Genomic DNA, 26,804 nt, shown 5'->3' on the forward strand with positions numbered 1-26,804 from the left:
ATAAGGTGGCTTTACCAGCTAGGTTAGGTGAGCATTCTGGCTTTGGGGATGAGCTCCTTAAACATCTCTTTGAAAACCAGGGAGAACAGACAGGATGGGAGCTAAGGTTGCACATCACCAACATTCAAGGTGGAGCCTATCGTGGGGAGAAGGAACTTTTAAATCTCTATATTTGAGGTAATTTTTATATTATGATATAAAAAAGCTTTTTTGCATTATCATTTCCTATTTGTTCTATGCACATAACTTGTTTGTACGTGGTTGTCTACCCCATTAGGTTGCGAGCACCTTGGGAGAGGGACCTGTTTTTGCCATTCTTGGTATCCCAAGAGCATGGCACAGTTTGGGGCACACAGCCTTCACTTAATAGACATCTACTGACTGACTTATCTCCTCTCTTCTAGGTCTATCAGTAAAGGTCATTGTTTGAAATTATGACCCCTTCAGGATCCAGCTTGAGCCTACAATGAAGTAATAATTCAGAACCTGCTCAAGACCAGGCACTTGAGAAAGAACACATTTCATACATATTATCTATCCTCAAGAAGGAAAATTACAGGATAGACAAAACTGAGATTCAAAATAAACAGGTCAAACATAAATATTAAGACAGCATTCACTCCACAGGGCCCACAACATTACAAAAACAAATATCAATCACGGATAATGTTTCTTATGTGAAAATTGTACTTGCCTAAATCAACAACAGCTACTGAAAGTAGATATGTTCTTTTCCTTTGTGACTCTCTGGCTAATGGAATCCTTTTGATTCAGTCAAACTGCCTAGATAGGCCTAACATCATCCCATTTGTGAACTGCATCGGGCTGCAATCTGTGTGAGTTACCTACTGCTGGATGAGGGTTAGCTTGGCTACAATGGCACACAAGGTTAAAAGGATGACCTTGATCATCCTTAATCACACATACATATGCACGCTCTCTTCCCCCCACCCCAAGGACTAAAGTACAATGAGGCTCTAACCCAAGACTGTTTTCCGTGGACCAGCCTAGAGGTAACGTCAAGGACAATGGATGTACCAATCCCATACTGGTCTAATTAGGACTGAAACCAAGAGCTTCAGGCAGTGGAGGACTGGCCTTGCACAGGTAACAGAACTCACAGCTTTCTGACTTGTTACTACTGGCTCCTTGCCTTAAACCCAATGGTTCATTTGCATTCTTCTTTCTAAAGTGCTCTAAGCTACAAGGGAAGTCGAACTTTAAAAATAAAGTGTTACGAAAAATGATATATGATATCCCTATGTAGTTGGTGGAATCAATCTAATTACTCTACAGTGACGTGGTTTATATGATGATTATTTTCAACCAAGACAATTTCCAACTGCCATTCAAAACAGAAAATTACTGAATGAGTGAATTTCTATCTAAGGAATGATGGAAAAACATTTATTTGGGGCATATAGCTCAGCTTGCTTTAAAAAGAAAAAGCTTCACAGAAATTAACTGCTGATATTTAAAAATCTACTATGAAAAGCCATGAGGGAAGATGCAGACAGCCATGGCTAGAAAGTTGAGAGGCTGCGGGCTAGAAGCCAATGGTGCCGCAAGCTCTGTGACCTCCAGTGATTAGATCCTCTGAGCCTCAGTGCCCCAACTTACCCAAGGGGTAGTACTAGATACTGTCTAAACTCTGTGGGAGCCCTAAGGAATTCAAGGATTGTGCCATCTCACAACAACAAAAGTTGAAAAAACAAAACAGCTGTGTGAAAGCCTGCCATACCTGGACAACTTCTGTGCCTTCAATGATCTTTCTATAGTAGGACACGGATGGTGAACTACTACCGCCAGCAACAATATAGGACCTCTCTGGGTAAGCCAGATCCCAAAATCTGTGGGGAAAAAATGTAAACAGTGACTAACTTCTGAATGCCCAAGACAGTAACTGCTGATGCTGGTTTAAGAGAACTTCAGATTTCACGACATTTGCTAGAAACAATAGCCTAAAATCAGTTATAAAACAAAGCACTGGGGCAGCTAGGTGGCACAGTGAGTACAGCACCAGCCCTGGAGTCAGGAGGACCTGAGTTCAAATCCAGTCTCAGACACTTGACACATGTACTAGCTGTGTGACCTTGGGCAAGTCACTGAACCCCAACTGCCCTGCGAAAAACCAAAAAAAACCCCCCAAAACAAATAAAACAAAGCATTAACAGCTTTCCTGGCAAAATATAAACGATCTTAAGCACGAATATAAAGCCAATATTTCTAATTTTTAAAAAGCTGGTCTTCTGGTAGCCAAAACTGAAAAGAGCTTCCTCCCCCCACCCACCAACTGTCCCGTGTCTCCTGGCAGGCAGAGCTGTGTACCTTATCTTCATGTCAGAGCCCGCTGTTAAAAGGATAGGGTTTCCATCTGCAGGACTGCAGTAGATCCCATGAACGCTGTGTGAGGAAGGCTGAGAAGGAACAAAAATGGGCCCAGATTAGTACGCATGTATCTTTTCTTTACGAAATTTGAGTGAAATCATCAGTTTACATCAAATAAGAGATGTGGCTTTTGAAAATACTTCCGCTGTCCCTGAAGATCTGTTTATGATCACTCAAACCCTTTCTCGTAGCAGCCATCAGTTACCTTAAGATGTGTGTGTCTGGCACAGAGATCTGGCTCCTTTCCCTTTCCCTGCCTCGCCCCTCCGCCCCCAGGGTCTCAAGAACTTGTTTTCCTTATAACATTCTAACCAGATGAATGGACTGCTGACTTCTCTGGCATCTTTGTATTTCATTTTTAGGGTTAGTGTTGAGTGCCGCCAGAACCAAAAGAAACTTTGAATCTACCTGACAAAAACGTACAGTCAAAGAAAATTTATTATTCCTTAAGGATATAATAACAGTACTTTTGTTTCTACTAAGAAAAATTAATAAGAATTAAGTGCAAAAGAAACTATTAGTTGCAAGACAATCAGAATTAAAGAATTAAATGAGACAACACAGTTCTTGCGGAGATGTCCCTAACTTTAAAAGAGACTACATACCCTAAGTAATCTTAGACAAAAAGGGGAGGAAAGAAACACGGCCACGTGGCGTTCTGCCTTATGAAACATCCAGATTAGAAAAGAGCCACGGCCACGACAGAAACCAGATTCAGCAGAATTCCAGAAGAGTGCTTAGAGTAGGAAATAATGCTGGTCCTTCCAGGATAAAGTGAAGCCAAACCTGTAACTCGGAAAGAGGAGGCGCGCCGCTGGCCCAGAGCGTGAACCGTCTGTCCCCCGTCTCCATGTCCCACATGGACACCTCGTTGTTGCCTTGAACAGCTAAGGGAGACACAAGACCCGCAGAATTACTCTCCAAGCTTTCCCAGCGGGTCCAGTCAGGGCTGCCCCGTGGCCTCTTTCCCCAGGACCTCCACCGAGCACTGGCCTGAAGTGAAGTTCTTAGAAGTAAAACTTAAGCGGACCTATTCTAGAGACGAGATGGAGGGAGAACGCTGGCAGCTGCTGCTGAGGGCAGGAAGAGGGAGGGCCCTCACTGCTATGTGGCTATAACACCCAGACCCTTCATGCCATTCGAATAAGAGCCTTATTACTGCAGCCACTGGCACGGTAGACGGAGCTCTGGGCCTGAGGCGAGGAAGATCTGAGGTTCAAATCCCACCTCAGACATTTACTAGCTGTGTGACCTAACCCTGTGGGCTTCAGTTTCTCTATCTGTAAAATGAAGCTAACAGCACCTACCTCTGAGGGTTGCTGTAAGGATCAAAGGATAATAACTGTACAATGCTTAGGACACTGCCTGGTACGCAGTAAGCACTACATAAATGTCAGCTAAATTTACTATTACTATTATTATTACTGAAGTCTCATTCGAATTTTAATCTAATATGAAATACAGTCCTTTTCTACCTTTCTTCTTCCCAGCTGTCCTCCTTTCCCCATCAAGCCGGATCTTTATGGTGTGTTGGGGTCACAGGTGCCAAGGAATGATTCCTCTACCTCGGGCTACTCTGAATTCTTTTCCAATCCTCTAAGATTATTAGAAATCCCACCTACCACTTTGCCTATAAAACTCAGTGAGATTCCTCCATAAAGACAGTGTAATGTTCCAGACCGACTCTAAACACGGCAACCCTTTGGGCCTGGTACTTTAGCCAACTGTCAGGGAAAAAATACAGGGCCAAGTCAAAACATTTTTAATTAAGCACTTACTATGGATCTCTTCCATTGGAGCTAATTTTATGAAAACAAGAGTTCCCTCCCCCATCCTCTACCCTTAAATCCAGGATGAGCTTAGATGCTGTCTGTGTCTAATGGGTGAGCTTTTTCTGGAGTCCCTAGCACATTCTATTCCATCACTATGCATCTCACAGGAAAATGAATGCCCTGGCATCCTAAAATGGAAGCCCTTTAGAAATGTACAGGAAATGTAAACATACACACACCCTTCTCTATTTTTCCCTCTACAGTTTCACTACAACCAAGACTACCTACCGCACCACTAACCTACTGGCTATTCTCAAAGCTCATCTCTTATATCTGACTATTTTTTCATCTTTAGTCAAAAAGGGGCAGGGAAGTGAATCAGAGTAACCATGCACGAAGCTTCCTTCTTCATTATTCTAAACCCATTCAGATCTGAGATAAGCATTTGTCAGGAGACTACTCTGCGTATTTGCTACATGAAGAATTTTAATGGATCCAAAATTGGTGATAATCTTTTTATGGTAACAAACCCAAAAAACCCCCGTCAGGACCACAGTATTCTTATCTATGAGAATATCTCTGAGGTGTGCTGAATTCTTCCAGTCATCATTTTTTCAGACTAGCCTTGGACTCAAAAGCATGGGAACCACTACTGCAGGAACTTCTGTCCAATTAATTTCCATATTTTTTGACAGGGGGTCAGAAAAGGGTCCTCCCAATTGTGTAAGCTACATGCAAGGTAAAAAGCGGAGTTAACCCTTGAAGAGCTAAGGATCCATTAATGATCACATTTTTAGTTCACTCAAGCAACCATTTCCCAGTTCCCCTAAGCCCACTCATCTAGCCTACGAGTTTCTGTTACTGCTCTGGTCTATTAGTCTGGTAACACTGTTAAGAAGGGAAATGACACCACTGGGAAGACCGGATCTTGATAGAGCTGTGTGAATCTTGGCGATTACTGTTCCTGTTCTAAATGTTCAAACACCATCCCTTTAATAATCTATTACTGACTTTTACCAGCAACTAAACTTAACTTCACTGGCGACTCTCCACCCTTCTTCACCTAGCTGACAAGTCACGATAAGACCCTTGAGTGTAAGAATGTACTCAAGCATAGGGATTAGAAGGAAACGGAGCTCCCTCCACATTTTTAGCTAATTTTGCAGCATTTACCAGGAGAGACAGAATGATGAACTGAGGGGCCTTCTGAAATGCTGTTCTTGGACCAGTCTATATGTCACCTAACACCCAGAAATGGATTCTTTTGCGATTCACATCTATCCCAAAAGCAAGGGTCTGATCCATGTATACAGTAGAGAACAAAAAAAACAAAAGCAAAAGTCTGACAAATAGGATAAATTCTAAGGAAATCTCTAAGCTTTAAAAACTTGAAAAACAAGCCTACATCTTACCTGCAATTACCCATGACTGGTACAGAGGATGCATTAAGAGGCGTCTGATTCGGGCCCTTGAAGGATGACAATGACTAGAAATTGGCAACTGGAACCTCATGTCCCAACAAGCCATTGTCCCATTGCTTGTACCTTTAAACACAGGGAAAAAGCAAAATGATCATCACGTGATAGCCACCGTGCAGCCGGGTAAAATTTCATTCAGCAGGTGAGGAACTCTGACTTCCCTATTAAAAAGGCTTCTTAGCAGCTGTCCTTGAACTACTCTTCCCCTGACTTCTCCACTGCTTAAAAGCCCCTCTAGTCTACACATTACCAAAATTATAATGGAATTACAAAATGAAGGAAGGGGATTTTATTTATCAGTCAGTGATTACTGCTGCCCTGCTGAAGTTCAAAACTGGCAACACTCAGTCTTGCGCCTGCCAGCCATTCTCAGTCAGCTGGATTATGGGTCACTCACAGTTACTTTGGGCCTCTCTCTATACCAGGAAGGAGGTGGAGGGGTAAAAACTACTCAACAGAATCAAGAGAAAAGTGCCTTTGTGTCTGAGCTGGAGCATGGGGGCCAGCGACGGGCAGTGGTTGGGGAGAGGGGGCTGGTCTATGCCTAACACCTTGTAATACACCCTTCGAGTCTGGCAGTCATCCATGGGAGCGCAATTCCCAGGGAGCCGGGAAAGAAGAGCAGGAATGTCCAAGGAAGGAAGGGTTAGTTTTTTCCTTCTGTTACCACCAGCAAGAGATGGAGGGAGGTGTCTCAGGGCTCCGTACATTTTTATGTGATGTCTCCTTTGAGACAAAGCACCAACATCATTAAGGTATTCAAACACCTGGCTTATCCATGCAACGAGAACAAGAAAACACACCCACGTTCCTTAAGGACAATGTAATCTGAACTTCCAGTTCTTACATCCTAGATAAATAAAAACATCTTGTCCAGAAGGCAATAAGGAAAAGGGAAGTTAATCATCTGGAAACATAACTGAAGCACAGCAAGTGAGGATGCTTCTGAACAAGAGTGAAAAGAGTGAGAAACGGCATAATCGTGGTGTAGTCTCAAGAAGACTATCCAAAGTCCAAGGGGTTCTAGAAATGGGGACAGAGCTACATAAGATCATGGCACATGGAGGGAATGGAGGCCTCTAAGAAACAGACTGAGAATGCCAGCAAAAAAGCATCACCATGGTGATTATGACGGAAACTAGTTCACTAAAGAACGAGGAGCAAAGGGACACGTAAAATGGATTCGTGTTTTGGAACACCAAGATTTCACATTTTCAAGTTTGTTTTCAATGAAAAGATAAAATTGAGGGGGATAGTGACTTGCAGTGGCTACACAAAAGGAGAAAGAAACCGCTACCAAGATCAAACATTAAGGAAAAACTCCTTTCTACAAAATGGCAAATCCAGCTGACATGACACCGGCCCATGCAGAGCCTGGAGCGCAGGGCACTTGTGTTCACAAGGTTGGGCTTCTGCTTTTGGCTCAATCACCCTGACGCCATCCTTCAATCTTTCTGATCCTTTGTTTTCTGCCCTATGAAAGAAGGGCAAGCTTCCCTCTCCCAGGTGGGCTCCTCCCGATGCAGAGGCCACCCTGAGAAGCCACCTTTCAGACGCAAGCACCAAACAGGAGTGGAAGAAAAGCAGACGGAGGAGGGCCGCAGAATGGACAGAAGCCACTGAAAACAAAGCGAGTGAGAGGCCTGGATGATGGCAGCTTCCCTGCAAAGGGCTTCCAGCCCTTCCTTATTTTAAAGTCTTTTGGGCCACAGCTGCACTGCACTGGTAATAAGGAAGGGCCTTCTTAGAAAGCCTAGATTCTTTTCTTGATTGCAGCATGGGCTTCTCATCTGTAAAATGAATGGGTGGGCTTCACCTCCTGAAGCCTGCTGCTGTCAGCCCCCTCTTCTCTCACTCTAATTTCAAAACCCCCAACAGGCTCTCCTTTGCTCTGGTCCCTAATGAAGAAAGAGCCTTTCTCCTCTTAAGGTCAGCTCCTCTACTTGTTCCAAACACCTCAGGTCTCTTCAGAGAGCCTGTCCTTTATCTAAGGGTTCCTTCCCTGGGCCTACAAACAAAGCCAAATCAATAACCTCAAAGAACTTTTAAAACCTTCGCGTAACTGCCATCTCAAGCTATCATCCTATGAATCTTCTCTAATCCACAACCAAACACCTAGAAGAAACCACATGCAATTATTCCCTCCCTTTCCTCAGCTCTCCCTCATTTCTCAGCCCCTTCCAAACTGACATTGGGCCCTGACTACTTTACTGAAACTGCTCTCTCCAAAGTTCCCAAAGCTGCTTCATGCTGAAGGATTTTTCTCAGTCTTCTCTGACCCTGCCCACCCAACCACTCCCTGCCTCTTCTGGTTCCCTCCTGACTCTCATCAAAGCTGCCCAACTACTACTCAGTCTCCTTTCCTCAAATATCATCTGGTTTCTGCCTCCCCACTACCACCCCACACACACTGTGGGAGCCCCTCTTGGCTCCCTCCTAGGCCCTTTCCCCTGCTCTTTAATCTCTTCGCTCATCTGCTTCCTTGGGTTCAGTTATAGTTCAGGATGCACGTATCCAGCCCAAACCTGCGTCCTGAATTTCGGTCATGCATTATCTGCAGGCTGGACACCGTCACCTGGATGTTCCATAGGTGGTTTCAAGAAACAAAGTGGGATTTACCATCTTTGCCTCTAGACCCAGCCTTCCTCCAAAGCTCCCTATATCTAGTTATGGTACCACCATCCCAAGAGTCATGGCTTGATCCTCCCCTCTCTTTTAACCCACATAGCAAATCGGCCTCATCTGTTCTACATCCCCAGCCTGCTCCTACAGGCCTGCACATCACCCTCACACAGACCACCCAAACACCTTCTCATTTTATCTTCTTACTTCTTTTCTCTGCCCTCTCTAATCCTCCTCTACAGAGCTGCCACAATGGTCTTAAGCCCTAGGTCTGACTGTCACTTCTCAAGGACCTTCAGTGTCTCCCAGTACCTTCAGAATAAAACACGAGCTCCTCAGTCAGGCACCATCTGAGTCCTCCTTACCTCTGTGGGCTCATTCCCAATTACTCCTCTTCCTAGCACCAGCCTCCTGCTGCCCTGGGAACTTGGTATTTCACCCTCTGACACTTCAATGCTGCCTCTGCACAAGATGCCTCCCATGCCCAACAAACACTGCCTTAGCCCCTCCCCCTTTCGGAAGCCAGCTCCCCTCCTCTTAAGGGTCACCTCAGATGCCCTCTCTTACACTTACATCTGTCTTCCTCAATCTCCCCAGTTGCTGGGGATCTCCTCCTGACAACACCATTCTCTTTCACAGCTGTATTTGCGTGCTCAAACTCCCCAGCAAAATATAGGGGCCAAGAGGACAAATGCTGTTTAACTTTTGAATTTTTAACTCCTGTACTTAGCATAGTAGATTAGTCCAAAGCTTAACAGCTGTGGAACTGAAATGAGTTGAATGTCTGAATTTCTTTGTGCACCACTAACACCCTATAGAGGTAGGATCCTTGCTTTTGCTCCCCACTATCTTTCTAATCTTAGTGAAAGAATAAATCTGTTAGTCCCCTTCCTATTTACCTCACAGAAAGGAAAAGACTCAGATCTCAAACCAAAATCAAGAAATCTATAAGACAATTCAAACTTCTTAGAGAGAAGCGATGCAGATGATCCTTAGTATTTTTGTTATTAATATTCTACACAGGTACCATGATTTCATCACCATGTATATTCCCTTCCGTAGTCTAAGTCCCAGCTCATCCAAACTCTGACATCCTGTGTACTTCCTGTCCATTGGCTACTGTAAATCCTCCATGAAGGGTCTCCCCACTGCCCCAGGCCCTTCCTCTAAATCCAAGGAGTCATCAATAATGTTAATGACAACTACCTTCCATAATGCCTTAGATCCTGAGGTCCTATATTCCCTAAGCCCTGAACCCCATCCTCTTAATTCCAGATACGGGAATCTTTCCACTTTAATATGCTTCCTCTCATTAACAACATTATCTGGGAAATCTATCTGACTCAATGTTAAAATAATTTTATGGCCCAAATTTATTAATTATAAAAATAAGTTCCAGTTTTTCAAAAAGAAGCTATATAAAAATAATCCAATTTAAATCTAACTAGAGTTTTCTGGTAACTACCTAACGGCTGATTTTGTAAAATGTAGACTATATGGACCCCAGTGGAATACTGGACCCCAGCTACTGCTGCTCTTTCTACCCACTGCCTAATTTCTGACCTTTTCTCTATTTCTTAGCAATTCCATTAGTTAAAAGGCTACAAAGAGAGAGAAACTAATTTGTTAACAACATGACTTTCTAAAGAACTAATAAAAAGATCTAGCAAGTGAAGCAAGGTTGAAAGTAATAGATTAAATTAAGTTTGGAGATTAATTCCAAGTATTAATTATTCATGTAACTGCCTACTTCTATTACCACAGACAAGCAAGTCAAAGGCCAGAGGAGGCAATGAATAAATATTTATTTACTTTACTACTCCAATGAAAAATAAAACAGAAGGATGAAATTCAGCTTACCAATACACAGCCAGCATTGGTGGATGTCCACAGCAAATGAGGTAATGAGACCTGACTTCAAATCATGCTTCAATGTCCATGCATTACTCGAGGACCTGAGGTCCCAACCAATCAAGGAGCCATTCACCGTGGCATAGGCCAGAACTAACTGGGCCCCTGAGTTGAAGTGATGCATATCTACAACACACCCATCCTCCTTCTGGTCTAAAAACCTGGTGAAACAAAATAGGGGGTGACTTTTCTCACTATTTAATGAGTTTCTACCATCAGTTTCCATTTGCAGACGAAGGTGGATGCTTTCTGCAGTCTGTCAGAAGATGAAAGTGATGTCATCCAACATGTCTCCTACTGGCCAAGTCCCATTTATTTAACTCTTTAAAAACAGCCATTACGTTCTACTTACCTTACAATATTTACTCTATAAGTTGCTTCAAGATTTCTCAGAAAAAGGTGAAGTATAAATCTCAAACAGAAAACTTCTACAGCAACCATTACAAAATAAAGTAATTACATTAAATGTTCCCTTAACTTTCCCATCATCCCATCATCATTTTGGCTTTATCCAAGAACCATATGGCTGATGACATCTGGGGGGTTTTCACTAATAAAGAACAATTCCTTTTACTTCACCAAGACAGGGAAGTGGTTTGAACACTGAACTAACTCTGAGTCTCTGATTCACTGCCCCCCAAGCCTAGAAAGTTGTCCCTTAGGTCTCAGCCTACTGAAATGGCAGCAGTGGTTTGGGTGCCTTTCCCCCACGAGGCACTGCTTTACCCCCAGCTCACTCCCTTTTTAATACCCTTTGTATCATTCTATTTAGATGCCTCCTAGGCATTAACTACATTATAAGTTGCATTTGCATTTTGTGCCTTAACTCCATTACTAAAATTTAGATTGTCCCATTCCATCCTTAGTACCCTGAACCTTGACAACTCTTCCCCACCCAACGTCCCTCATCAGACACCTGGACTTTCAGCTTTGGGAGGGTGGCACATTTTAGGAAGGAAATGAACAAATCAGAGCACATCTAAAGGAGAATCAGGAGGATGGGGAAATGAGAGACCATACCAAGTGTCTTTGACTTCAACAAGTGGAGATGGTTAGCCTAGGGAACAAAAGACTGAAGGGGACATGATGGCCTTGTTCAAGAATAAAAAGGGCTTTGGTCATAATTCTTCTCCACAACTTGACTAGTGTATAAATTAATTCAATGCGAAGTTATACATGGTAGTTATATGAGACTCCAGGCTGTCTTGGGGAGGAAGGAGGGAGGGAGGGGTGAAAATCTGGAACTCAAAATTATGTACAACCGTGTGTGGTAAACTAAAAATAAATAAATAAATAAATTTAAAAAAAAAAAGAATGAAAAGGGCTGTCAAGTACAAGAGGGAGGAGACTTATTCGAGCCCAGATTATGCCCAGAGGGCAGAAGGGGTCATGGGTGAAAGTTACAAAACAAAAATTTCAGTTCAATTTAAGAACTCGCCTACAATCAGATCTGTCTCCAGGAGAAGGGGCTACTTCAGAATAGTGGTAGCAAGGCCCCCTCTCCTTCCCATATCTCCTGACCCTGGTGAATGTGGCAAAGGTTATCCCTGGGCAGGTAGAGTTTGTACAAAATGACCTGTATGGGCCCTTTGGACTTGTGTGATGACCAAACCAATGAGATCATCAATTGTTCAAAATGAATACCAGCTGATAAACAACTTTTGTTTAAGGACAAAAACCTCTTCATCTAATATAAGCCAAAGGAGGTGGAAGGAGTGTTAACACCAGAGTTACTATATAACCGTTCTTAAAATAAAACAGAAATTGTAAAGAGAGAAAGATACCTGCTTTGAAGGGGATGTATTTTGGGAGATTTAGGCAACTTGGAAGCTTCAATTCCAAGAAGCTGCACGGCACCATTATCAGAAGCAATGGCCAGGTAATGGGATCCTTGGCAAAACGTGAGTGTCTTGACACGTCCTCCAATACGCGTGTATGTTAGAATTGACCTATAATAACAATTATTTTAATTACAAATTCATAGACCTCTGGTTAAGAACCTCAGTTCAAAGGCATATTTCAGAAATATCTTATTTTATTAAAAACAAGGTTATAAATTTCACCCAGCCTTACTTTTACTAAGCTCTTCTTACTTAAGTCAGATCTAAGACACCATTCCTTTACTGTTCTCATCCCATTTACCAAACATTCTTTTTCTGCTCCCATGGTAATGCTGTTGTATTTAATGGTGTCATTTCTTTAAGTCTCTCCCATCCAAAATAACTTGTGGGGGGCTCCAGACCCAAGCATTCCTCCTATTCTTATCCTGGTGTTCTGAGCATTTGAGGCCTCCAGGCTCCTCAAAGATGGATCCATCAAATGGCTGTACAGAACACCACACTCAGCAAATGCTAAACTTTGGGTGGCTAACAAGAGAAATCCCTATTTCACCAAATAGACATAATTCTATTTATTAAAAAAAAAAAAAACTAATAAGAAGGTAGAAAATGAGTAACAGCAGAAAAAAACAGGTTTGCAAAATGGTGTCATTAAGTCCAGTAAAGTATATGGCGGCAATATGGACCTGGAAACATCTAAGCTGAAACAGGGAAAGACTAAGAAAACTCAGAAAACACTAAGCTGGAGTCAGGAAAAAATGACAAATTACAAAATTGCCTCCTAAGGGACAAATTGGACATAACATCATTTGGGATTTTTCTGCACACGCTTAAATATTGAAGATGGTATATGGGGATGAAGGAAGGTATGCGGGCACGTACACGCTCACACATAATACTTGGCAAAGGCAGCTGCTCATGTCAGCCATCAATCATGATGTACTGTTTAAGGTAGCATGAGAAATGGAGGCACCACTCATGAGAAAGACCTGGGCAGATGTGAGCCACTGCAGAATCTCAGAAGGGGAAGAAGCCTCAGAGATGGCCTCTCCCATTTACATATGAGGAAATGACAACACAGAGGGAAAGGGATTTAGATTTACACAACACCATGGAATTTGGACATTATCAGGGCTCTTCAGTTTTCCTACAAAGCTGCCCCCTCTTGGAGACATCGTTTAGCTCCGCACCTGGTGGTCGTAGTCTTCCCTTCCATTTTCTGACTGTTCCAGATTTTCACTGTGCCGTCATTCGAACATGTTGCAAAGAGAGAATGCTCATCAGAGACTCTGATGCGGTTCACTGCAGACTTGTGCTCATGAAGATGCGCAACCAGCAGGCCTTTGGGCCGCCATCCTGAAGAAATGGATACAAGATTTTATGTGTGCCACAGCTATAAACTTAAGAGGGACAGTTCTCTGACACTGCCCTTCTCGCGCTGTCATCATCAGGTTTAACACACTCATTATCACTGACCAAATCAATCAATCAACAAGATTTTATTAAGTGGTTTCTCAGTGTCAGGCACTGGGCTGTCTGGGAAAAGCAAAAACTGTTCCTGCCCTCAAGGAGTTCCCCTTTTAAAAGGGGAAGCAACATGTATATAAATGGATAGGTCAAAATAGATAAAATGTAATCTTAAAAACACTTCATCATCCAAGGGAACCAAGAAATGCCACCTTTAGAAGATGGAGCTTAGAAGGAGTCTTGAAAAAAAATCAGGGTTTCTAAGAGAAGTGAAGAGACCATTCGGGCCTGAGGGACAGCCCACAGAAAGGCACAACAGATCAGGAGATGGACCCTTCCATCTAAGGAACAGCAAGTAGATCCATGTGGCTGGACAACAGAGGGCACAGAGGTGAGTGATGTGCAAGAAAATGGAAAATACAGAAGAGGCCCACTGAAGAACTTTAAATGGAAATAAGGGAGTGCCCACTAATTGGAGAATGGCTAAGCAAATTATGGTATGCAAATGAATAGAAAATTATTGGGTCATAAGAAACGAGAAAAGTGATTATTTCAAGAGAAAACTGGGAAGACCTATGTGAACTGATGCAGAGAGGAGGGAGGAAAACCAGAACAAGTTATAAAGTAATGGTACTGTAAAGACAACTCAGAAAGGCTGAAAAAACTGTGATCTATGTAATGCCCAACCACAATTCCAGAACACCGCTGATGAAACAGGCTCCGCACTTCCTAACAGAGCAGTGATACACTCAAGATGCAGAATGAGGCATAAATTCCTAGATATGGCCCAATGCAGGAACTTGTTTTGCTTAACTATGCATATTTATTACATGGGTTTTTCCTTCCTTTTCTCCAAATCTGGGGGGAGGGAAGGGTAGAGGTAGGAAAACAAATGCTTAAATACTTAAAGAAATGTTTTTTAAGAGCTTTAAATGCTAACCAGAGGATTTCGTGTTTGATTCTAGAGGTAACAAAGAGTCATTGGAATTTATTGATAGGGGTTGCGAGTGGAGAGTGGAAGAGTGGTAATACGGTTAGATCAGCACTTCTGCAGCTATTCTGTAGAGAATATACTTGGATAGGAAAAAACTTGAGGCAGAAGGCCAATGAAAAGGCTGCAGCCACAGTCCAGGACAGTCTACAGAGGCCTGAACCAGGGTTGTGGTCATGTAAGGAAAGAGAAAGGGACACATATGGGAGATGAGAATGAAAACAGAAATGATAGGATTTGGGATCTAATTAGAGTCAAGAGCTGAGAATGACACCCAGGTTGAGAAATGAATTCTGTCTTAGACTTGCTGAGTTTGCTTTGTGGAGATACAATCTGCCCATTGCCTCTGCAGGAGTAACAGCCCTACTCCTTCAGCTGACATAGCCACTAAAGTCCCAGAAAAGAAAGTTCTAGTCACAAAAGTCCCTGGAACTGACAAATAGACTCAAATAGTTCAACATTAGAAACAGATACAGTTTTACCAATAAAAATATCATTATAAATATATTAACATCTGCTAAGGATCACTGGACCTTTCCATCTGGCTCACACCTAAAATGTTTCCCATTACTTGAACGCAAGTTCCTTGAGAGTAGGGACAGCGTTGCTTTCCTATTTGTATCACCAAGCACTTAGCCTGCTGTTTTGCACATAATAAGCACTTAATGTTTTTTCATGTATTCATCCAGGATGTGTACAAGTGTGATGCAGGTCTGGAGCTCCTGAGATTCAGGCCAGGCACGTAGATCTGGGAGTCATCTAAATAGAAGTGGCGTCAATGCTATCCATGGGAGCTGATGAAATCACCAAGAGAGAGGAACGATCAAAAGGACAAGGGCTGGAAACAGAGCCTTAGGGAACATCAACAGCTAGTGAGTGCGACAAAGAAGCCTGAGGAATCGTTAGATGGGGGAGAAGAAAAGCATGAGACAGCAGTGCCACCAAACCCAGAAAGGACACGGCGGTCAACAGTGTCAAGGCTGCAGAGAGGTCAAGAGGGATGAGAATTGGGAAAAGGACACTAGATCTGACAATAAGTCACTGGTGACTCTGGAAGGACTAAGGTCAGCTGAGAGAGAAGGCTGGGAGATCGCAGACAGTTCAGAAGAATGAGCAGAGAGGAAGGAGAAGTGGAAGAACTGACGATGGACAGCCTTTTCAAGGGGTGTGTCTGAGGAAAGAAGGGAGAGCTAGCAGAAAGGCAGGGGAATAGGGGGATCTAGTTATTGGTTTTTTTAAAAGTTGGAGGGACTTGGACATGATTACAGGCAACAGGGAAGGAATTAATAGATAGGGAGGGCCTGAAGTTCGCTAAGAGAGATGGGATGACGGAGGGAGCAAAGTGATGGAGAAAACAGGAGCAGATGGGACCAAGGGTATGCGTAAAGAAGCTGGTCTTGCCAAGGAGGAGAAACACCTCTTCATCAGAGATGGGCATAAAGGAGGAGACAGTAGCAGAAATTATCAGGGGGGTGTGAGACAAAGAAAAAGAGAACGCTTCCAGGAGACATGCTTGATATTTTGGGGGGAAATGAGGCAAAGTCCTCAGCTGAGAGGTTCAAGAGAGAGGGTGTCATGATAGGCTTAAGGAGAAAATAAACAGTTTGGAACAGCTGCTCTGGAGAGTGGGATACAAAATCAATTAAGGAGGAGGACTCTCATGTTGCATTGAAGGCTCAATTAAAATTAGATAACAAATGTGTGTGGACCTAGGTCACAGTTTCATTATTTGTTGCAGCCCCATTTGAGCACAAGTAAAGAAGGTGGCTGGGAGAAGTACTCTAAGTTTGGGGTTTGGCAAGGCATTAGCAGTAAAAGGATAAGGAAATAAGGGACATTAGAGCAGAGGGTAGTGTAGAGTACAGTAGGTTCACCAAGGGGCTGAGACTTAGAAAGGAGTAGAGTCAGAGCAGGGCACTAGCCAGGGAAAGTACTGAGGAAAAGAGGGACCAGAGATCCCAATGAGGATGAAGAGAAGGTTTAGGAGGAGCTGGGAATAGGGAGAGATGGAATGATAAAAGATAGAATAAGAGAATTTTGGAGTTTTTAATGTGGGAGTGGGTGTGTGCAGCTGAAGCTGAGTGAAAGAGCTAACATTGGGAGTTAAGATCATTACCACCACTACCATCATCGCCACCGTCGTCATCACATTATCTATTTATTATTATCATCACCATCCTCTATATTTATCTACTTAGCCTTTACTATCATTGCTCCTGCTGTTACCATGGGAGCTGAGATCCCCTAACTGGGAAGTTAGGCTATTTGAGGGAGCAAAGTACGATATAAGAATAAGAGTCGGGCTGTTGAGGGGACTCCATTAGAAAAGCAGGACACCATCCCAGAGGGCCATGGAGAATGGCCACCAGGGTCAGACTGTAATCTGACTGTAGGGGCCACTAAGCTATCCAATGATCACAGAACAAATGACTATTAAGAAGGCCCATCGAGGGGCAGCCAGGTGGCACAGTGGACAGAGTGCTTCTAGAACCTACCACAGGTACAAGACATAACATGACAAGGACTTTCTTTTAAGTCCTTCATGGTCTAGGAAGCCAGAGTCTTACCTACTGAAATGCAAGATTACTGAATTACTACATGTGAAGTCAGGCAGCTAGGTGGCGCCATAGTGCAGAGCGCTGGGCCTGGAGTCAGGAAGACTCATCTCCCTGAGTTCAAATCCAGCCTCAGACACTTAGGAGCTGTGTGATCCTGGGCACGTCACTTAACCCTGCTTGCCTCAGTTTCCTCATCTGTAAAACGAGCTGGAGAAGGAAATGGCAAACTACTCCAGTATCTCTGCCAAGAAAACCCCAACTGGGGTCACAAAGAGTCAAACACAACTGAAAAATGACTTTGTATCCCCAGAGCTTAGCCCAGCATATCTTTGCATGCAGTAGGCATCTAATGTTTGTGGAAATGTAAAGATGTTTTACTGAATGAAGAGTTAGGATACTCTAGAAGTGAGTCCGATGTTTTCCAAGAAACCTAAAAAGGGCAGTGAAATTTAGAAAAGGAACAGCAATGGCCTCCCTCTCCCTAACAATTTTGCCTACTGTCTAGTACAATGGAAATAGGTTCAGGCTTCTTTATGGAACCCGGCCAACTTATTTCTTTAACAGTGATGCTACCTTGGTAGAGACGGCATTAAGGAATCTGTATGAACAAGCTTCAAAAAGAGAGCCACAATGAAGAGCTGAGTGCAGTGGAAGCCAACTTTTTTGGCTAATCATGTGATAAATATGACATTTTTGGAACATATTTTTTTTTAACAAGAAAGAATAGGACCTTCTGCCAACACTGGCTAACTATGAGGAACAAGGCTATATGCAAGTCAAGAATAAATCATCTTCCCCCTAAGAGTTCCTGCTCATAGTTTAAAAAGAGGAGTAAGATTTGTTCTTTACACAAGGTGAGCTAGGTTTAAGGCAATGGGAACGCTCTGCTACCACATCAAGACAATCTGCCAGCAGAGGCTGAACACTCCCCTCTAGAAAAAAATCAATTTAATATACCCACGGAAGTGTTCAAAGAAAGAAATTTTAAAAGCAAACTGTGGTGGCACACTTCTTGAACCACAAAACTGGATAGTTTTCCTTTGATGGATGCATAAAATCCATAGGTCTGGCTAAGTACAAGAGGACATTCATAAAGAGAGATCATTAAATAATAAATTGGCTAGAAGTTCAGAATGAACTATTTCTGATTCTAAAAGAGAGGTGGCACCACAAAACTGACACACCACCAACATCAGTCTAAATTTAGGGATATGATTATCATCCCTGAATGACCAGGTATACCAGTCTGCAATTTTAGAATCTGGGCGTACAGCTCACCATAGAAGTCTGAAGCCCCAACTCTTTCCCAACGGCACATCCAAGCACCCACAAATGTTCACATACCCCACGTGTTTAGGTATATATATACAGATTTATGCTCTCTATTCTCAGGGGGTTTTCAGGTTAAAAACGTACTGCTAAAAATCTAAAAACAGTAAGTGATCACACATGGAGAGTCCAAAATACAAATTTCCCGAGGTAAAATTCAGAACTCACTCATCTATAATATCAGTATGTTTGACAGTTCTAAAAAAAAAAAAGTACTTTCCCCTTTAAAGAGCGAAGTCCTCACCAAGTTGGGGAGGCCCCTGGGGCAAACAGTAATGGCAGTCAGACTGTTACCTGGTGGTGGTGGTTTGCTCTCCCACTCTGCATTCTCCATCATCTGCTTGGCGATCCTTTCCGCGTGACATTGCTCTCGCTTCTGCTGGACCAGCTGCTGAAGCTCCGTCTTACAGGTCGTGACCCGTATTTGGTAAGTGGAAGGTAAAACAGTGCTGCTTAACACCTGCCCCACAGGTTTCCTGATCTGGACAGCCGACGCTTCAGGAGCCTGTGAATCAAGCACAAGCACTTCTGTCATGACAGAGATGCTGTAAAATTCGAGAAACCTTCATGTGGAAGTTTCTACAAATAAATCATTCATGCTTCAGAAACGACACGAGGTCAGGAGAAAGCAAGGCAAGTCCCCAACAGCAGACCCCTCCCCACACCCAGCATGTTTATGGGAAAAAGGCTACCCAATGTGAGCCTCTGGAACAAACATCCAAATCGACATTATCACAAAATCAAAGAACTGTCACAAAAGTATTCTGGTAAGTAAACACGTGAGAGATCAGACAAGAAATCCATAAGTGATGGACAACAAATGAAACCAGTTCTTTCTACATACTGGGGGGAAAGACCTGTGATTTCACCAGTACAAGGAAATCCCAATTAAGAAAACCTATCAATGAGTTTTGGAGTCTTTGAAAGGTTAAGTGACTTGCTTTGGGTCACAGAGCCAGGATGGATCACAATTAGGATCTGAATCCAGGTCTTCTTGAACTTTGTCTCCCTGAATCATTATCCCCTTCCGCCCCCTTAGAAAGCAGACCCTATTCCCTAGGACAATCCTCTGGGTTCTCCTCCCTTCCATCTCTACACTCTTTCTTAAAGAGCTTATCTGCTACCATGAACTCAACAATAAATAGATGATGGCCCAATCTATATCTCCACCCTAAACTCCAGTCATACATTGTTGTTGCTTTTTTAATTTACTTTTATTTTTTGTTTTTCTATCCCCTAACTTCCCCCCAGTACTCCTCTCCCTAGCCCCTCCCAAACAGCCATCCCTTAAAACAAAGATGGTTTTTTTTAATGGAAAAGAGAAAGAAGAAAAAAATTCAGCAAAATTGATCAACACATTGAGAAAAATCCAACGTTCTACGTGATGTTCCACATCCACGGATCTCAGCCTCTGCAAAAGAGCGGGACAGAAGGCGTCTTCCCAGATCTCTTCCTGGAGACTAGTCTCGGGCTTTAGAACTCTAGAACACTCAGTTTTGATCTTCTGCGGCCGCTTCTTCCCACTGATGTCGTTGTCGTCCTCGTGTCTAACGACTTCCTCCTCTGCTCCCTTCTCTGCATCAGCTCCTATAAAGTTTTCCATCCTTCCCGGTTCATTGCCTACGAGACGTCTCTTTCTGGGTGGGCCTCTGACACAGGACATTCGACATGCTCAAACAGAACTCATCAACCCCCTCCCTCCCCTCATTCCTCCTAACACACCTGTCTGGACTGAGGGTACGGAGATCCTGCCAGCAGGAAGTCAATGGAACAAGTACTGATGCGGCACCTACTATGTGCCAAGCACTGTGCTAAGCACTTCACAAAGATGATTTCATTTCAACCTCCCAATAACCCTGTGAAGTAGGTACTATCATCCCCATTTTACAGGTGAGCATACTGAGGCAAAGAGAACCAGGGTCACACAGCAAAGACGTGTCTAAGGCAGCATTTGAACTCGGGTCTTCCTTCCTCTTGCCGTATGAACCAGCCCCCCAGTTCACAATCTCAGTTATCAGTGACTTCTTCTTCCTCACCATAACCAAACAATCTCTAACCTTTCTTGTATCCACCCTCTTTCTGCTCACAGACCCACAACCCTAATATGGGTTGTCATCATCTGCAAAGCTTAATGGCAGCCTCACTGGTCCTTCTGATGCCACTGTCTCCCCTCTTTAAACCAGCCTCCACAAAGCTGAAGAGAGAATCTCTGGCAGGGAGAGATCCATTTATTTTACTGCATTTGTGTGTGTGTGTGTGTGTTTTTTGGAGGGGGGAAGGCAGGGCAATTGGGGTTAAGTGACTTGACCAAGGTCACACGGCTAGTACATGTGTCAAGTGTCTGAGGCCGGATTTGAACTCAGGTCCTCCTGACTCCAGGGCCGGTGCTCTACTCACTGCACCACCTAGCTGCCCCCTATTTTACTGTATTGCTTGAAAACATCCTGTGGTTCCCAATTACCTACAAACTCCTTAATCTGGGTCCTCTATGCTAACACATAATCAGTCAGGGTCACGACACCCAGTGAAGTTCCAGTATAGCCTAATTTCGACTTATTAGACAGAAAAACAGAAGAAATCAAACACATGAGGGCTTTCACAGTACCTGTGGAGAGGATGACAGGGTTATCCCAAGGCCAGCCGAAGACTCGGAACGAAGAGGTTTGCCTGTCTGAGTGACTTCCTGATCGCTGGATGGCCCATGCGCTTTAGGGAGGGCCTGGGGGATGTGAGCTGGTTCTAGTGACCCAAACATGCTCTTCCATTCTTCATTTACATTTGAATCCTGTTTTACATGTTTCCTGGCTGTGGAAATACATCCAAGGACTGTTACAGGGTATAAATGTAGGGGTTTTTTTTTTCAGTTTATTTTATTTTACCAGAACATAAATATAAAATAGAGAAAAGACACAAAAACATATCATAAATTTGAATATTGAAACTTAACTATAAAGAAAGAAAGAAAGAAAGCATATTATGTGCATAACAGAACATAGGAGAGGATTCAGAATACGTAACAATAAACTGTCATTTCAAGACAGGCTGTATGATAAATAATACAACTTGTGTTGAGAATTGTCCATCTTTTCTTTGCTTCCTTGTGTTTTCTTTTATTCTCTACTGTGCACTTTTTAACTTTGCTCTTTTTTCCCCTCCCCCCAACCCCCCAGAAGGTTACAATATAATTTAGATATCTTTTGCGATATATAAAACACATACAGATATATACATACACTTATATATACATATAGACATATACTTTTCCAAACATACTCCACTCCTGATCCTTGTTTTTTATGTTCGTACATATCTTTTGTTTCCTTTCTCTCCTGCCTCCTCTACTTTACTTCTACCTGCTACATCAGCCTCCTGTTACTTGCCTTCCCCCCTTCTAAGGATCCCTCCCCTATCTTCCCATTCCCACTAATCTAAACACCCTTTACCTATGCCCTCATTCTCCCCTCTGAAAATCCCTCCCCTGTCCTCTTTAGGGCAATTGGGGTTAAGTGACTTGTCCAAGGTCACATGCTATTAAATGTGTCAAAGTATTTGAGGCTAGATTTGAACTCAGGTCCTCCTGACTTCAGGGCCGGTGCTCTACTCACTGCGCCATCTAGCTGCCCCTAAAAGTAGGTTTTTAAAATCGCATATGCTCTGAAATCATTCGGGCAGCGATCCACCTTGCACAGTGAAAGGCTAGTAAACGGCTTCTACATTCTAATCACGCAAGTTATTTAACAATAATACTGTTCTGTGTCTTCTCTGGAATCTCAAAATTACTTAGAAATTGACTCATTATCTCTCAGCTGATCCCCAAGGAGGCCAAGACAGATGGAACATTTGTGAGCAGTGGCATGGTGAATTCCCAGAGCTCACAAAGCCAACTTGGAGCAGAGGTGACATCAGCCCTTGGGATGGGGAAGACAGGATGCTCACCTCATCCAGTATTTCACAGTTTAAGAAGAACTGAAGGGGTCACAAGTGGAAAAAGTTTAAGGAGCCCTGGTCAAGTGTGAAGACCACACTGGCTTCTTCCTCCCCCCCTCTCCTCTTCCCTGCCAAAGCTAGCTGGGCCTCAAGAAACCATTTTATCAGAGTAGACAGCAGCTTCCTTTTCAGAAAAACATATCCTTTTTAAATGTCACAATTCTAAATAACTGGATCAAGGTCCTAGCACTCCTCATCAGAAAAGCAAACCAGCAAGAGGGATGCCTTCTGACATTAGAGGGAAATCAACATCTTTTTAAGTAATGACCAACATCGTGTGGGGGAAAAGTAGTAAACTGGGAACTGGGAGACCAAGGTCTGCATCTTGCTTCAGGGAAGTCAGGAGCTGAGTGGTTAGACATCTGTGTGATTATCTATAAAATGGAGACAGTGATTCTCATCACCCTTGCCTCTAAAGTGTTGTGAGGAAAGTGCTTCATGGACTTTCCAGCTCTCAACGAAGGGGAGCCCCTGTGTCTATGCCCCGCCCCCTGGAGCTGTGGCCCATCAGGATGGGCACTCCCCACCTGATTACAGACACTGGGGTGGCACACACAGAAGGGGGCAGCCGAGGCAGGGTTATAACCCAGGTTTCTTGACTCCAAGCATGATGCTCCTTCCACTCCATTGTGTACCTCCCATAGGAAGAAGAAAAAAAAGGGGGGCTGGATTTGGGCCCAGAAGTCCAGGGCTCCAATCAAAGGACTGCTAAGTCACTCCAGACAAGGCTCCACTGCTCTGGGCAGCAATGGCCTCTTACATAACATAGGAGGGCTGGATCGGACCAGGTGTCAAACTCAAATAGAACGGGATCCCTGAGGCCATGTATGGGTGTAGAACAAACTAGCATGATCTGTGCAGCTGGTTCTGAACCTCCTGTTATTATACACCTTCAAAATCTGGTTCTTGGATTAAAGTAGAAGGTGTCCTTTGATACTGCATGCAACACTTGCACAGAGAGTCAAGAACAAAGATAACACCAGGTCCTCAGTGTCTGACCTAATCACATAGTAAGTGAGATCACAAGGGTTTCTATGCCCTGAGCTCAGGAATATTCAAGGAGTAGAGGCTTCCTTAGCTCCTCTGCCTTTGTCTTCTGTTTCCAGAGCCAGACAACAACACTAAAGGAAGGACGCCCAAGGAGCAGAGACCAAAAGAGGAAGGAGTCCAAGCTCTATTTGCTGGCTAACTGCAGAGCCATCAAGCAAGGCCGCTGAACCTCAGGGTCTATCCCTCACTGGGAAGAGATGGATATCATGGCTATGGAAAGCTGTGGTGGAGAACAATCAATAATGTGGGTGAAAATGAAAGCCCTTTGTAAACTGGGAAGTGCTCTGCAAATGGAAGGTCCACATCTGAAGCAAAAGAACATCTTACACTAAAGCATTTAAAATCTGGTTTTGTTGCATGTTATTCACTAAATTCCAAAGAAATGGCCTCCCAAATGTCCCATCTTCCATCTGCACAAAGGCTCTCGCCTCATGCCTGGACAGAGCTCTTCCCTCATCTCAGCCTCTTAGACTTCTGAGCTCCCATCAAGGGTTTACTGCAGTACACGATCCTATGCATACATAACCTTCTCTAACCTCTTAAAGGGCTAGGGACCTGCTCTCTCTCTCCACTCACATCATCTTGGTTTGTTTGTGTGTTTCTTTCCAAATTTATCAACAGACCAAAAGATAGATGGATATATCATAGATTTCTATATACATACATAGATTTTAGGTAGAAAGATACAGAGACAGACAGATACATACATACATATATTTTAGACAGAGACAGATCTATAGATTACAGATGCCCCTGTAGAATGAAAACTCCTTTAGAAAAGATATCATCTCATCTTTCTCTGTCTCCTCACGACCTCCACGTACAGTAATTTGTACACAGCAGGATATTAATAAATGTGTGCTGAGTTGAACACAAATGAAGCTGAAACTTTTGCCTCCTTTTACACTATTTACCTTTCATGTTATTCATGGTACTTACAGATGAAGAAACTGCTCTCTGACAACACAAATCCATCTTTTAAAAAAATACATTATTTCCTTAGTAATGTTACATAGTGACAAACTAGAGAACACCAGTTTCTGAAATGTCAAAACTGTGGGCAGCCCAGTGGCAATGGAGCAATACATTCTAAGTGTCCATGAAACCTTAAAAGACAATGGAGGAATGCATCCCACACAGTGGCTAGGTCATTTGGAAAATATTTATGTGAGAATTTGAACAAGAATCCCAAAGGATGAGAAGGTATGGATGGGATGTGATCTGTACCAGCAGAGGGAATACTCACACTGATAAAATCACAGATCCATACAAGTACTGGCCTCAAGCAGGATTAAATGAATTACCTTTCAGATGAGAAATCCCACAGTCCATACTATGAAATAAACAACCAAATGATCAAATTACCTCACTTTCTGTGGGTATTAAATTTTTGAAGAATTTATATGTGGCTTTCTTACATTAGTATTGATTTGCTGAAACTAGTTCTGTTAAACTGCCAATGATAAAAATGTACTGGGCAAAAAACAGAGAAGGCACTAACCTCGTTTGTCCTCTGGCTCCTGTTTGGTTTTAACAAGATCAACTTGCCTGCCAGTTATGCCAAGAGTAGCCAGATCAATGACTCCTTTCTGACTGCTATCATGCAGGTGACTCTGGTCTACCATATTGGCCTTAGCTTTATTGGATTTCATCATGAAGTCCTTCAGTGCTAAAAGCTTGTCTTCTTCCTCCTCAGTCATTCCCTACAATGATAAACGAACATTGATTTTAAGTTGCTTTCCTAAGAACAAACACATGCAAAGGGGACACCCCCCCAACCTAGGGACAAATCTCCCCAAGGTGAGAACATCAGTAAGATACTAAAAAATGTACAAGTCAGCTCAGTTTTTCTAAAGTGACCAACTGAGCTTCCGGGGGTGGAACCAAGATGGCGGCTGGAAAGCAAGGACTTGCGTGAGCTCCCCACTACGTCCCTCCAAAAAACTATAAAAAATGGCTCTGAACAAATTCTAGAACTGCAGAACCCACAAAATAGCAGAGGGAAGCAGGGATCCAGCCCAGGACAACCTGGATGGTCACTGGATGAGGTCTATCGCGCACAGAGTGGAAGGAAGCAGAGCTCAGCATGGGAGGCAGCAGGACCAACCAGACCAGGAGCCGGGCAGGACAGGCCCTAGCACCCTGAATCAGTGAGCTCTGGCAGTTACCAGACTTCTCAACCCACAAACACCAAAGACAGCAGAGAAGGTTAGTGGGAAAAGCTGTGGGGGACAGAGTTCGGGGTTCGGCCACCACCCAGGGGCAGCGGGGGAGGTGCAGCTACAGAACTACAGCTGCAGTTACTTCCAGCCCGAGGCCCACATGGTGGGAGGAATTAAGTGGTGGTCAGTGCAGGAGTGCAGAGCCTGCTGAAGATTTGCATCAGGTCCGGGTTGGTAGTTCTTGAGGAAGGAGGAGTGCTGGTGTGGCAGAGCTGGCTGTATAGAAATAGCTCTGAAATCAACGGCGCATCCCCTCAAGCTTGGAACAAAGTACTCTTTGCTCTACAAGCAGTCATACCCTGACGAAAAACTCAAGGGTCAAGTAAGTTGGCTGGGAACATGGCCAGGCAGCAAAAATGCATCCAGATTCAGTCTCAGACTTTGGAATCTTTCTTTGGTGACAAAGAAGACCAAAACATATGGCCTGAAGAAGTCAACAAAGTCCAAGAGCCTACACCAAAAGCCTCCAAGAAAAACATGAACTGGTCTCAAGCCATGGAAGAGCTCAAAAAGGAGTTGGAAAAGCAAGTTAGAGAGGTAGAGGAAAAATTGGGACGAGAAATGAGAATAATGCGAGAAAACCATGAAAAACAAGTCAATGACTTGCTAAAGGAGACCGCAAAAAATACTGAAAAAAATATTGAAGAAAACAACACTTTAAAAAATAGACTAACTCAAATGGCAAAAGAGCTCCAAAGAGCCAATGAGGAGAAGAATGCCTTGAAAGGCAGAATTAGCCAAATGGAAAAGGAGGTCCAAAAGACCACTGAAGAAAATACTACTTTAAAAATTAGATTGGAGCAAGTGGAAGCTAGTGACTTTATGAGAAATCAGGATATTACAAAACAGAACCAAAGGAATGAAAAAATGGAAGACAATGTGAAATATCTCATTGGAAAAACCACTGACCTGGAAAATAGAACCAGGAGAGATAATTTAAAAATTATTGGACCACCTGAAAGCCATGATCAAAAAAGAGCCTAGATATCATCTTTCAAGAAATTATCAAGGAGAATTGCCCTGATATTCTAGAGCCAGAGGGCAAAATAGAAATTGAAAGAATCCACAGATCGCCTCCTCAAATAGGTCCCAAAAAGAAAACTCCTAGGAACATTGTTGCCAAATTCCAGAGCTCCCAGGTCAAGGAGAATACTGCAAGCAGCCAGAAAGAAACAATTTGAATATTGTGGA

At 43.2% G+C, this 26,804-nt stretch overlaps 1 protein-coding gene across 1 annotated transcript in view; it reads right to left on the reverse strand.

The window, feature by feature from the left end:
• PIK3R4 (phosphoinositide-3-kinase regulatory subunit 4) overlaps window positions 1–26,804 on the reverse strand; it is a 70,891-nt gene that overhangs the window by 683 nt on the left and 43,404 nt on the right. The window contains exons 11-20 of the mRNA XM_036760161.1: window positions 24,893–25,094; window positions 20,960–21,159; window positions 18,649–18,859; window positions 13,200–13,365; window positions 11,956–12,120; window positions 10,121–10,332; window positions 5,573–5,704; window positions 3,175–3,275; window positions 2,329–2,417; window positions 1,742–1,850 (exon numbers count right to left, since the gene is read on the reverse strand). Coding sequence (XP_036616056.1) covers window positions 1,742–1,850; window positions 2,329–2,417; window positions 3,175–3,275; window positions 5,573–5,704; window positions 10,121–10,332; window positions 11,956–12,120; window positions 13,200–13,365; window positions 18,649–18,859; window positions 20,960–21,159; window positions 24,893–25,094 — 1,587 coding nt within the window. The remainder of the gene's footprint in view (window positions 1–1,741; window positions 1,851–2,328; window positions 2,418–3,174; window positions 3,276–5,572; window positions 5,705–10,120; window positions 10,333–11,955; window positions 12,121–13,199; window positions 13,366–18,648; window positions 18,860–20,959; window positions 21,160–24,892; window positions 25,095–26,804) is intronic.

Source organism: Trichosurus vulpecula, chromosome 5, assembly GCF_011100635.1.
Source record: "Trichosurus vulpecula isolate mTriVul1 chromosome 5, mTriVul1.pri, whole genome shotgun sequence".
Classification (NCBI taxonomy): domain Eukaryota; kingdom Metazoa; phylum Chordata; class Mammalia; order Diprotodontia; family Phalangeridae; genus Trichosurus; species Trichosurus vulpecula.